Source organism: Drosophila tropicalis, unplaced genomic scaffold (genome assembly GCF_018151085.1).
Source record: "Drosophila tropicalis isolate 14030-0801.00 unplaced genomic scaffold, ASM1815108v1 contig_859, whole genome shotgun sequence".
Taxonomy (NCBI): domain Eukaryota; kingdom Metazoa; phylum Arthropoda; class Insecta; order Diptera; family Drosophilidae; genus Drosophila; species Drosophila tropicalis.
In genome coordinates this window covers 1,525,222-1,539,417 of record NW_027173353.1, presented here as the reverse complement: position 1 = coordinate 1,539,417, position 14,196 = coordinate 1,525,222, and the positions used below count along the sequence as shown (strand labels likewise).

Genomic DNA, 14,196 nt, shown 5'->3' with positions numbered 1-14,196 from the left:
ATATAACAATGGCTTAGAAAATTAAGCAATCAGACAACCAATTAATTCACAAAACTGTTGCACACAACTCAATTTTTAATTTATGCAAATGTCACCTATAGCAATTGATTTCAAATGCGTTTTTCATTTGTCTCATTTCGTTTGACCTGCCGATTCCTTCCTAAAATATTAAAATATTTAACTAAAGCTTATTACTTTTCAAATTCGAATTGAATGAAAACGAAACTCCGTAAAGCATACTTTTTGGCTTAATTGCAAACAAATTAAATGAATTAAATTATATTAGATTCAATTAATAAGTATTTATCTAACACATTCAATAGATATGTATTCTAAATTCATTACTTTCGTTAAATATAGAATATTTTGAATTTTTGTTCTCAAATAAATGGAACCAGTTTGATTCAACATTCGTGAGTCTGTTAACGCATTTTTGAGCATGTTAACTCATTAGCAGGCATGTTGACAAAAAAAAAAGGAAGGCACCATAAATAAACCATAATAAACTGGCGTATAGAACGAAAACAAGGCGGGTGAGTAAACAAAAAAAGGCTGACGCACTGCAGCATCTTGGCAAGTGTTTTCCGTGCGGATATGTGCTTTGTTTATGTGAAGAGGACATGAAAGTGGGTGCAATGGGCCGAGAGTACACTCGTCCGAGAGGGGGATGAAGACTGAGTCAGGTGTCTGTGAATTATATAATAACCACGCAAAATGCGCGTAACTGTGGCGCCTAAAGATTAGATAGTCTGCCAAGAATTTGGCATAGATTCTAGACACAAAGGTAGACGGACCAACAAGTGGAGTAAACTGCCGAACAAAGGTCAAAGCTGTGTGTGTCTCGGACGGAAGACATGACCTTGAGACCTTGAAAGTGATTTTATTGCGTGCATCTGCCTTTGGATTGCGTCAACGACCATATAATAGTCAATGTCTTTCTTCTTTTGGCCAGATACACATACAGAGGAGCCACTTGGGATATAGGAAATCGCTTACTGCTAGTCATAATGGTCAAGAGCCGCCGCCTCCGATGAACAACAATGCTGTGAACGAACACAGATATTCCACATTATATACATTTCGCATGCACGCTCTTCAATTTAAACGTGGACATCATACGGTCATCAGTTGGAACAGCTAGCCCGCTGCTAGACCATGTCGGGCAGCAATAACACTCGCCTGACTATGGCGACTGGTGGAGCCGCTGGGAGCGGAGTGGACGGCTCCTCCTATATACGCACCATCGAATGGGATATGATGAACAAATCGAAATTCTTTCCCCTATCCATGCTTAGTTCATTCTCGGTGAGATGCTGCCTATTCCCATTGACTGTGATCAAAACTCAGCTGCAGGTGCAGCATAGGAGCGACATATACAAGGGCATGATTGATTGTGCCATGAAAATCTATCGCTCGGAAGGAGTGCCTGGGTTGTATCGAGGCTTCTGGATATCATCGGTACAAATTGTCTCTGGCGTATTTTACATTAGCACCTATGAGGGAGTGCGTCACATACTCTCCGATCTGGGTGCCGATCATAGGGTTAAAGCATTAGTTGGTGGCGGCTGTGCATCGCTTGTGGGTCAGACAATTATAGTTCCTTTTGATGTTATATCCCAACATGCCATGGTATTGGGCATGTCGGCTCATCCTGGCTCCAAAATGGACATCAATCCGTTGGGCATTAAATCATGGCCTGGACGCAGTCGTTTCCAAATATCCAAGGACATTGGACGTGAGATAATGCGACGCGATGGATTGCGTGGCTTCTACAGAGGCTATACAGCCAGCCTAATGGCCTATGTACCCAATTCGGCCATGTGGTGGGCATTCTATCATCTCTATCAGGGTGAGTTTTCTAACTATCTATCAATATATTCTGTTTATTGACTTGGTTTCGGTTTTTCTAGACGAATTGGTTCGCATATGCCCCATTTGGGTATCCCATCTGTTTATACAGTGTGTGGCCGGCAGTTTAGGTGGCTTTACAACGACAATATTAACCAATCCACTCGATATAGTGCGGGCTCGTCTACAGGTGAGATTTGAGGTCTTTCTTAGTGAAGGCTCAATAATAAGCATCTTATTTGTTCTTCAGGTTCACCGGTTGGATTCAATGAGCATCGCCTTCCGTGAACTGTGGCAGGAGGAGAAATTGAACTGCTTCTTTAAGGGTCTGTCCGCTCGCCTGGTGCAGTCGGCAGCTTTCTCATTCAGCATTATCCTAGGTTATGAGACTATCAAACGAATAGCCGTTGATGAGCAATACAAACATCAGATACGGTGGTAGAGAAATACGCACAATCTCTCAAACAAACACAAAATGTTACCAACTCAAAAATGCATTTAGCCACTATGTACCACCAGAGAAAGATAGAGAAAGAGAGAGTGAAAAATTCGTTACCGCACGACGATTGTAAATAACGGACATTAAAAGTTTAGCCCATTAATCATTTTTCAATTAAGCAAACAATTAGTGTTGAAATTAACCGAATGCGCCAATTTAAAACATAAATCAAATTTAATGCAAATTTAATCTTTAAAAACCAACCATAACCCTGTTCCCTTTTTACCCGCCCCAAAAAAAAAAGTGTTTTGTAGCTTAAATTGTATATTTTTTTCTTTTTTGTTATTTAGTAATTTTATATATATATAAATATATATATTTAATAGAGGCGAAACGGCTACAGGCATAAATTATTATTTACCTCTACGTAATTGATGATGATGATGATAATGATAATGTTGTTGATAATAATGTTGTTTATAGCCATAGATAAATTCTTGTAATACAGAAATACTTAACACAGCGAGGCTAGAGCCAAGCCAAATAACTGAGCATACACACACATACATACATACATACTACATACCCAATTAGATGTTTTTGTTAAACGCGTTCCGTCACCCCCGCTCATGTGGGTGACTTCGCATTAATGTTTAAGCATGAATGTGTTCTATGAATGGAAACAATTAGGTCTTAGTCGGCATTGTAATAAAGTACAAACCAAGAATTCATCAATTTTTGGCACTGTGAAACGTGTATCTTAAGTGCTGGCGTCAATTTTATGAAAAACCATTGACAGAATAGTGAAAAAGAGCTTTGAAATATATGTAATGTTCCATTAGTCAATAAGTAAGTTTTGTTAAAGAAATAATTGTTTTCGTGGTGATTGTTTTATCTGAATTTTACTTAATTTGTAATTAAGTGGAAGCAAGAAATCGTTTACTCTCTTATTTCATGAAGATTCTTATGAACCAAGCAATCTATGCGAATCTAGGCAGGAATATAACTTTAAATCTTGATAAATATCCATTTGTAATTAGATATTCTATCCGATAACTGAATATCCCAAGTCCAAATATACTTAAAGATCAATTTTGTATTTGAAATAACTTTAGATTGTTTTAGTAAGATAATATCAATTTCTATATTCAGATATAATAGCCTTTTAAATGGTCTATTCAATCAGCTTGCTAATATTCAGATTTAATTATTTTAACTGGAAACTATATTAAAAGTGTTTACTCTAGTTTATTTCAAGTGAGTTTGCAATAAATAAATAGTGTACATAGGTTTAGTATAGACTAATTTGGCATACTAGTTACGAGCAGAGATTAATGTTGTTTCTTCTATCGTTGAAATTTGAGTTGTAGTTGTTTCACTTAGATCCGATTTTACTTCAACATCTGCCGCAGTTGTTGTTGTAGTTGTGTCTAATTTAATTGTTGGCTTAAGTAGTGCATTTTGTAGCCTTTTAATGGGTGTTGGAACTTCTCCTGTGGGCGCCACATCCTCCATGCTAACAACTGGCGGTTGGGGCAAAGGTGGTTCTTCACTAGCCTTATTATAGATCACCCAGTTGTCTGGTCTGTATGGCAACGTAAATTTATTTTAATTGTTTTAATCGGCTTTAATTGATTCTCACCTGTCTGGTTTAGTTAGCACTGTAATTGGAGCAAAAGCCACATTTGCCAATTGGGCTAACTTTGTGGCTTGCTTTTTTAGTGACCCAGGTTCTGCTAATGTCCTATCGTCATAGTCATCTGTGTCGGCTAAAATACCATTGGCCAATTGCTTGGCCAAACTGTCAGGGAAAACTGTCACCTTGCTGTTGGTCGTACTACGTGAAGAGGAGGGAGTAGACACTATGGGTTTGGGCATTTCTGTCACATACTTGGTCAAGGTATTGTTCTTTAGCACAGGCAAAACATAATTGTCGTCTAGTTGGGTTGCGTTATTGGTTGAGTTTGTCGTGTCCTTTAATTTATCCAACTGCAGCTGATTCTTTCGCGAGGCCTGTGCCTCCAAGTTATTGTTCGGTTCGTCATCATCGTATGTATAGTCGTCGGTCTCTTTACTGTCGTCTTCTTTGCTCTGATCCTCGGTGACATTGGCTAGAGTACGTGTCAGATAGTCATAGTCTTGTATGTCCAGTTTGTGATCGGGATTGGTAAGTTCGTTGTTGTTGGCCTCCTTCAGTTCGGGTGTCCGTCCAAAATACGTCTGAGTGTGCGGTCTAGCTACGGAAGTGGAAAAAGGACTCGGATTCGGATTGTCTGGACTTATTTCACGGTCATAGTACAGTTCGTTTTGTCCGTACGGATGGTCTGGCTTGTAGGGGGATTGTGATGCCAGGCCATAGGAGTTAGCTGGGCTATGAATCGTTTGCGGATTTGATGGTCGTGGTCTTATATTAAAGCTGAATGTACTGTCCGCCCCATTGGCACTAGCCACTCCGGATATGCTGCCAAAATGGCCTGCACTCACGGCACTGCTGGAGGCATGAAGATAACCTGATTGTGGATTTCCACCTATTTGTGAGCTAGTCGAAACTGGATAAGAGGACACCGATGGCACTGAAGGCGGCCTGGGAGCGTACGGCGAGGCGGACGATGAAATGGTAGACCCGTGACCACTAAGTGGACTGTTGATCACATACGAATTAAACTGCGGACGCTCTACACTTGGACGTACTGTCGTTGGTCGTCGATTGGCATTTGCATTCGGATTGAAACCATTCGTCGCAAAAGTCAGAAAATTTTGAAATATATTCGGTGCTCTTGTCGTGGTCTGTCGTCTGTCATCGCTATCGTTCAGATAGATAATGGTCGGTGGTTTTGTCAACTTTTGTGCATAGTAACCGTAATTGGGCGGAATTGCCGTGGTGCTGGCATAATCCACATAATGTGGAGCATAGTTGGTGTCGTAGTTATTGTGGTTGTTGTTGTTGTTGTTGTTAAAGGGTTTGTAAACTGTCGTGTAGTCAGAATATTCTGGTCGCGTCACAGGACTCTTGTTCGTTTGTCTTATATTGATTTCAATCTCGTACTGATCGGCATTTGGTCCATTGACCACAACCTTCTGTGGTCTCGTATAGATGGGTCTACTTTGGTATTGACTTCGTAGCTCTTGGACACGTTTAGTTGTTGTCTTTTGGAATTTCGGAAACTGGGTAGTTCGAGTCGATCGTGCCTTGCTAATGGACGTGGTAGATGAAGTCTGTAAAGTTGTATGATTGCGTATCAAGTGCAACAGTCGAAAGTCTAGTGTCTTAGAGTCAGTTAGACTACGTGGTTCTCGTAAGTCGTTGGCATTTGTGGACGTCTCATCTGGGTCTAGTTCTCGTCTAGTCGTAGTTGTTGGTATAGTTTGCTCTGTCGTCCCTAACTCCACATCAGCTGCCCTTGATTCTAGTTGGTCTTTGTCGTCGTCGACTTCCGTTTCACTTTCCGTGTCGTCCATAGTCGGATCAGTTTCGGTCTCATCGTCCGCAACCGTTGCATTTCCGTTTACAGCGCTTCTCAACTCTATGGGCACATTATTTATAATCACTTTGCGCTTGGGTGTTGTTCCATCTTGTTTTCGTATATTGATGTTCTTAATATTTATAGTTATTTTGGGAGATTTGTCCAATTTGTTGTTAATGCCATTTACTGGCTTTTGGGTCGCTGTTGTCTTGCGTCTATTGTTGTTGTTGTTGTTGGTCTGTGTTGTTATCGTCTGGCTAGTCTTGCGTTTTAGATCGAGTTTGTCACTAACTTTACTGGCATTGCCATTCGTCGTTGTCGCTGGTCGATGGATACCATTCGCCGAATTGGCACTGAACTCCACCTGGGGCAGCCTAACCGGCTTTATGCGATTCGAGAAGCCAGCCTTGTCCTCTTTAATGATATTGAAAACCTGATCAGCTTGTGCCGCTGACGGTGCCGGTGCCGCAAATGGATCTTGCTCAAGCCAAGGGCTAAGATCAATTGGCGATAAGACACCAGTGCCGCAGGTTTGACGTTCATTGTCCGTAAACTCGGCTGGTATGAAGATATGTGGTTGAAAGGTGCCACCACCGACAGCACGACAGAGAACCTGAGCCAATGATACACGGCGCAGAGAATGCAATTGGGCTGGTGTGAAAGAGCTCTCAAAGCCGGCATTCTCATACCAAAAGCGATCCCCCGACGGGAGTTGCTGAATTGTTGGGCAATGATGCAGGCAAATGTAGGTCCAACCAATCCACCGACTACAGGACGTTCAGCTATTCCACCCACAAAAAGATCAATGTCATGAATACTCCGATAAGCATGACCAATACGCTTTGCCGACTCTGGACCCACTACATTGGCTATAAAAGAAATGAGATGGTAAGAAATTTAATCTAATATGTGATTCTAAGCCACAGTTACCAAAATCATCCCAGCTGTGTATGGGACTCAGCCCACAGGGCACACGCCAGGAGGTATAGGGAGCTATACCATGATCTCGTCCGCGTTGTATATTAATGGCAGCCAAATCCAGACCAAAGGGGAAACCAGTCGTTTGGAAAAGATGATTTGTCAACTCGGGTGTAATAAACTCATCACGTTTCAGAGCACGTTGGGTGGCCAATCCACGGAGTAGACGATGCAAAGAGCCCGCTGAACCAATATCTCCACTCTGGAACTCCTCATGAAGACTAACATCTACGTGGTGGGAGATTAACTGATTCATTGATGGCATTCATGTTCCACAATTTAAATTTTCAACTCACTATTATTGATCACATTGTGATGCCGATCGCATCGAGTGTAAGAATTTTGCACCAGAGAATGACCAAAACGAAAAGCAGCTGCTGCAAAGGCATTGGCAACCGTTGGATTAACCTTTGCATCGTAGCCTTCATAGTAGCCTGTGGACAACAGATCGAGATCAAAGAGTTTGCACACTTCACGACCCAAGATTACGGGTAGAAACTCTCGATAGGTAATATGTTGGAACATGGCGCCCACAATTCGTCGAGTCTCCTGGTAGATTTTCTCATCACTCCAATGCGGATTGAGTTCACTTATCTCCAATGCAATGCGATTGTGCTCACCAACCCAGACGTGATGCATGGCCAATAGGCCAGGTTGCTCACTGCTACGTCCATCGCCCGAGCGTATACATTTGGTGGCAATGGCTCCACGCTGACACACATCCTCGGCGGGATTACCACGACCATAGATTAGCAGCCCATGACGAAAGACGCGAGCATTATCCGAAGATTTGGCACTGTTCGAGTAAATTGGCGATGCATCAATGTAGGAGGTGACCTGATTGGTTTGTTCCCTCCAAGATAGAACACAATCCCTACGCTGGGCCGGAGCTGATCTTAAAAACTCCAGGCAACGCACTTTGAGTGGTGCCAGCCACGGATCATCAAGTGGCACCTTGATGGGAAAGCATGACGGATGAAAGTCATTTCCGCCACAACAACTTGGTATTGAACCATTAATTGAGCTAAAAATGTAAACAAAATTGAGTAATTGTTTGTCCGTTTCATAGAATGGTAGACTATCTTCTTACCGTGGTTGTGCCGTTGAAGTCAGATCATGATCCAGCAGTTGTCCCCACTGGGCTATCATTATTGTCAAGGGTGCCTCACCCTCTCTAGATCCATGGACCAGCAGGCTAACGAATCGCGATGAAGACAATGGACTGCCATCCGTGGAGCTGCGCACACTATCGACCCCATCGCCATATTCTGGCGGCAGAAAGCGATTAAATGGCATCTGGGCAGCACCCCAGCGGGGTCGACGTTTATTATTGCAGGTGCCATCATGGGTGCGATAACGTTCCGAGGCTGGCATACATGAGGGTGGATCACGTGGCGGACACAAGGCTTCCAACGCCGTGCGACGTAATGAGATTTTGTGTGCATGCGATTGGCGGGCCAATTCATCTATGTGCTGAAAACTATTAAAACAATAACTGAAGTTAATTTATCTCCAGATCCTGCTTAGGATCCTGCTTGGGATCCTGGTAATGGCTCCATGTCGCCGACGACATGCCAGCACGTTCAAACTTTGCCTTCGAGTGCTGCCTGGCCAACGATGGTGGCTTCTATTTATAAAACGTATAAAGCTGAGTGGAGTTTGGAAACGAGTTCGTTGCTGGTGGCGTTAAGATGGGTATCCCCATCAACGTATTAAAGCGAGTTGCGTTTCCTCTTGTCACAGTGTGTATGTATGTGTGTGTATGTGTGTGCAGTGTGTTTGTGTGTGTCGCATAAGAAACGCTGACTTTAATTTAACCGCTTTTGCTTTCCATTTGCTGCATTTATTAGTAAGTTTTTATATATATATATTTTTTTTGTTACTTTTCCCGAAAAAAAATCTGAATTAAGGTATAATGAATAGATCATGAAACATGCAAATACCAAGAAACTTGTCTCATTGTGCCTTTTAATTAATAATAATAACTAACGCCTAACTAATACTATAATTTTGATATAGGGTGCCTAAGTGAAATATATTTTATTTGATTGCCTTAGATTAAAGATCTCAGAATCTAATTAGATTCATAACAAAATTTAAGGACTTGCTTCGAAAGACTAATCTTATAGAGATTATAAATAGAATATGATTAATAATCAAGTCACATGCAAACTACTTCATTTTCTTTGAAAATTTCCTTTTTAATGGAAACAACATTTGGAGAGGGTATAAAGATGTCGTGTAATTGTTGTTTAAAGCTTTTGTAGATGCAAAGTTTTTCCAGTTTTCTTTTTGACTCTACGAACGGGTGAAAGTGGAAATGTTTTTCTCACGTTTTCAGCTTCGCCAGACATTAATCTGATTTGCGTTGTTTATTTTCATGGTTCACTTTAAATTTAATTACAATTATTAAGTGATAAAAGGGTTAAAATTAAACAAAAACTTCCCAGTGCATGTGGCGTATGCGTAATTTATGTCAATCATACGTAGGTACACACAACTAAAGGGAGAAGGGGAAAGATAGAGAGAGAGAGACTCAGAGAGACAGAGAGAGAGATAGGGAGAGGTAGAGAGAGAAAAAAAAGCGCAGCCGCAGCAGCGTTCATTGAACTCTGGCGATAAAAAAAGACTTTCATATGGCTCACAGAGCTTGAGGCCGAATTCGTGTGCCTCTTGACGCTTTGTAGAAAACGAAAGTCGCGTCATGTTTTGATTTTTTTTTCGGTTGTTTTTTTTTCTTGAGCATATCAGTCGCAGAGTTTAAGCTTTGTCTTCGTTTTTTTTTTTTTTTTTTTGTTGCCTTTCGCTGTTTTGATGTAATCAAATTGCGAATACTTCAACGAAGAGTCAAAGAGTGGAGGAGCCAGAGCTCTGAGCTCTGAGCTCTAGAGGTTTTTCATTGGTTATTTATTTTTGTGTCTAACGTTTCTTGTCGCTTGGTTATATATGTTAGAGGCATGTCCATATGTATAATTGCAGAGTTTTGCTGACGTTCATTCGCTTTCTTCTAATTTGGCTAAATGCTGCTTTTGGCATTATTAACGAGCTCAACATCTTGGTCACATCATCGATCGATATCGATTCAATGATGAAAACCATCATGATGATGATGATGATGACTTTTAATTAAACTGAACATGTTGTTGGTTTCGTAATGTTTTTTTCTTGTTTTGTTGTTTTTGATTTTGGGCAAGCAAATAACAGCAATAGATAAACAAATATTTCCTAAATATTTGTTGCTGACATCTTATTAGTTCCCTTTTTGTTTAAAAGATTAGGTAAGTTTCTATGTATATTTGACTCTAGGAATTAGAAGTATCATTCCTAGGTCTAGGCTCAATTAAAATGTATGTTTATTCCAGCTCCATCCGAGAAAAAGGTTTCGAAATATTGTTGTGAGTTGCCTTTAGTTGAATTACTTTTCATTTTGTGGTCAATTTTCCATGTAAAATCATAATAAACTTTTGTTTCGCATGGCTCATTGATTGCCATTACATAAAAATTACTTTTCCATAGGACCAAACATTTGGCTGGTCTCCCTTAAGTCAAAGCTCATTGCACCTGAAACTAACTAAAATATATTTCTTTATATATTTTTTTTGTTGTGTTTTGTCTGGGTGAAAGTTCTGGCTTTTCAGTTTTTGTTTCATTTAATGCGTTTTTATGTGTGTGGAAAATTGCGGAGATTTTCCCAGACGCAAACCGAACCTGTTGTGAAAAGTGAAAACTTGCAAACTGGAAAAACTACAACAGCAGCAGCAGCAGCAACAACAACAACAGTTCATGTTTTTTTAGTTTCCATGGCATTGTCTGGTGCCATTTCCGTTGTTATTTGACGCAAAGAGGTCATTTAACCCAGGCAGGTAAGCTTTAATTTACCTTCACCCAGGCCATGCCAAGCCAAAGCCAAGTCAAGACATTTGGCTTAATCTGAATCGGGTTGGTTTGGGTTTGGAATTGCTATGGACCATGCAATTATGTATGTGGCATTTCAATGTCAAAGTGAAAGTTGACTTTTAGTCAATGAGAGGAGAGTTCGCTGAGCGCTTGCTGAACGTTTTGGCTACGAATCTGGCTACATATATGTATGTATATTTTTGGAGCACTTTTGTGGCGCACTTCAACTTCAACTCATTAGCCAGGCATTGCTTTGCATTTGGACTGGGGGAGGCGTGTAGGAGGAGGGGCTGCCATGGATGCGATGTTATTCGATTGCCGAATGTCGTAGAACTCGTTAATCAAGCGAGAAAGTTGCCAACAGTCAATTGGTAAGGAGAAGGCGTCAACAGTTTATATATATATGTATACGCATTTGTGTGTATGTATGTATATATAAATTTATTATTGGTTATTGTTTTATTTGCTATACCCACATTAGATGACTTTTGGCTCGTGCTCAAGTGTCTATCAAAGCAACATAGTTGCATATACCAAAAGTTGAATAAAGATTTCAAATAGAAATCCAACTTTATTTTATTGTTCTAGGAAGTAAAATGTCAATAATTACAATACCTCGAGATCTGTCTCTCTTTCTCTCTATTTCTTTTTATCATCTGTTTTATCATCTGTTTTATCCTATATAATTAACTTACTTCTGAAAGACGTTTCACATTTTCCGCTTTGACTCTAATAATCTGGTTTTTGATTGGACAATTTATTTTTCTTGGTAAGATTTCAAAATCTCAATATCCTTGTTAGAAAATATCCTAAATTTGTCCTATAGCAATATTTTCTAAACTCGGTCTATTCTCCTGTTTTTGAGATTTTTATAAGGTCAAGATTTATTCTTTCACAAAAAATCTAACTAGACCATCTCTTTTTTCTTCAATGATATCACTTTTTCAGTTTTTCTATCTAATTTGTTCAATATTTTTAATGGTATTATTATGATTATATGTTATATGAGCAGTCCTCGTTGTTGTTGAGTTGTCTAAGTGCCCCAATCCTTTAGGCAACAGAACAACGGGGATGCGGGTTCGAGTTCCAGGCTATATCCTATACTGATAATATATAATATGAACATTTTTATGTGATATCATTTAAACTTACTTATTTCATTTGAAAAGTACCAAAAGTGTAAGCATCCTAAAACCACAATTTCTATATTTTAAATTGTCTATATTGCTTGTATATATGTATGTACGTACATATACATATGTATATCGACCACCTACCCACCCTAGTATTGTCTGTATTTGAAGTACACTTTGATTTTTTTGATTATTCGCTTTCGCTTTTGGCCAAGAAAAAACTTTTTTCATATGACGATGAGTTTTTTTGTTTTTCTTGTTTCTGCATATGTGGTAAGTATTTGCGGCTGATGAACTCATCCGTAGATGATTGCTTTCATATTCATTGGGAATTCACTCACTTTTTACGGAAAGCCTTGGCAGCAGCGATAGTTGCATAGGCGGCCATTTCTCGCCTCTCCGTATCCATGGTGGGGGCATTGAAACGGGATAACATTGCAGCCGGATGATTATCCTCCAGTGTTTGACCTTTTTGGATTTTTGTTTTTATTGGTTTTGTTGGTTTGGTTTGGTATTTTTTTCGTTTTGTATTCAAGGTTGAAATATCTATACACATACACACCATTGCGCAGCATTTGTGGCTGTATTTTGCCATATAGCTCTGTCATGGCATCCAATCCTTGTCGTACACTTTGCTGCAAAGCCACATCCATCAGAGTGGGACGTCGTGAGCGACCATTGCGACTATTTGCATGGTCGAGTAGCATCAGCTTCTTCAGTGGGGCCAGTGGCCGGGGCAGCTCCTTTGTGGGTGGCTTACTCTCATTGTCCGATTTCTGATCCACTCCAAGGATTATTGTTGTCATCAACAGGAGCAGCAGAACCAATAATTGCTGGACCATTCCGAGCATCTAACGGTCGGCTTCTGGAAAAATGTCATAACTGTAGAGTAACAATTGTCTTCGTCTCGTAATTGATATGCAAAATGGATTTGCCCTTAGCATCTCAATCTTTATGTTATGGATAACTAATTAAAATGCATGACATTTGCTATAAGCATTCATTTAGCAATATATTATCTAGCCCCCAGTTAAATTGACAAATTAAAAATAATAATAACATTGATTTCTGTTCATTGGCCGGTATCAAAGTTGTGAAAAGAAATAACAACCACGAATCACCATACAAAATTATATCAATAAACTCGCAAATTAACTTTAATAATTATTGAAAAAAGTTACGACTTAAGTCGTCAATGTAGTGCCAATTCGATTGGCATTCGATTACATCAGCAACTGTTGCTGCTGCTGCTGCAAAAAAAAAACTGAAATTGTAGCAATGGAAATGCTCGTAATTGTATTTTCCTTATGCCTAATGGCCATTATTCAATTTAGTTTCTCTTCCAGACTACCCACAGACTAATTAAAATAATGATCCATAATGGACAATTTATAACTGGCATTGGGCGTGCCAAACTCCTCTCCCCCCTTCCAAGTATTCTTTCTATATGCAGATTTGTGCAGTGACGGATTAAGCCAGATTAGGCCAAAATCTAAGGTTTTCTGGTTTCAATGCAAATTAGAAAAACATGAACAAAAACAGGTGAAAAACTAACAATATTTACAGATTCGCAAAAACAAATTATTATAAATTATTGTTATTGTGCACTATTTGTCAATTTCTAACCGACTTCAAATAATATCCAAAATTTGATGTCGGAAACTTTAATTTATTGCCATTAACATACCAAAAGTGCTTTCAAAGTAGGAAATAGTAAGCTTTTGTTAGTTATTTGGCCTGACTTGCTCTTCATTAATTCTTAATTAAAACATTCTGGTTTAGGCCAGGGAAAGGAAATCCTGAAATTCCTCAAATATTAAGCAAATGATGACATTAGCTACCGCTGCTCTGCTTCCTAGAATATGATTCAGAATGTTTCTAAAAGTTAACCATGACTTAGTTCGTTTTAATGGATTCCACATAAGACTTCTTTGATAGTAATTTACATTTATAATTAGCAGCTTTATTTAGAAGTATACGAAGTGGCAAAAGGTTTTCCATCCCCCATTTAAAATTCTGGTAAATAGACTCTGGACTAGGTTTACTTATGAAATCAAACTGAAATATCAAAATAATCGAATTACATTCTTTTTGGTGTTAATTCAACAACTAGAGCCTACAAAGATGTTCCCTCAGTTTTAGAGAAAAGTCCAGAATGTTAATATTTTAAGTTGGTTTTTAGCTCTCGAGCTTTTTCCAAGTGCGCAGACAATTTACACTATGTGAGTGTAATAATGTCTGAAGGTGGCTCCATTTGCTGCTGGGCAGGGGCGTAGAGTTAAGAGAAAAATGCATTTTCATTGAAAGTGAACCTCTTTGGAAAAGCCGCTACAAATAATTATCGCAGCTATTTGTTTAAACAAATTTTTGTTGTGTTTTATGGTTTGTTTTGCTAGATTATGCAATTAAGTTAAGTGCTTGAGACTTGCATAAGGCC

At 39.4% G+C, this 14,196-nt stretch overlaps 2 protein-coding genes across 2 annotated transcripts; one reads left to right on the top strand and one right to left on the bottom strand.

Annotated features, from left to right (window-relative positions):
• Positions 1 to 390: 390 nt before the first annotated feature.
• Positions 391 to 3,043, top strand: LOC137582751 (solute carrier family 25 member 44). Its single transcript, XM_068297408.1, has 4 exons — positions 391 to 533; positions 953 to 1,849; positions 1,911 to 2,038; positions 2,099 to 3,043. Exons 2-4 carry the CDS (start codon positions 1,156 to 1,158, stop codon positions 2,288 to 2,290), a joined length of 1,014 nt encoding a protein of 337 aa, XP_068153509.1. The 5' UTR covers positions 391 to 533; positions 953 to 1,155; the 3' UTR covers positions 2,291 to 3,043.
• A 539-nt stretch (positions 3,044 to 3,582) lies between these two features.
• LOC137582750 (uncharacterized) lies at positions 3,583 to 12,509 on the bottom strand. Its single transcript, XM_068297407.1, is given in 8 exon segments — positions 3,583 to 3,872; positions 3,930 to 6,456; positions 6,459 to 6,620; positions 6,682 to 6,957; positions 7,026 to 7,753; positions 7,820 to 8,209; positions 12,101 to 12,227; positions 12,322 to 12,509. Coding segments are annotated over 8 exon segments (4,626 nt in total). The 5' UTR covers positions 12,467 to 12,509; the 3' UTR covers positions 3,583 to 3,601.
• Between the last annotated feature and the right edge of the window lie 1,687 nt (positions 12,510 to 14,196).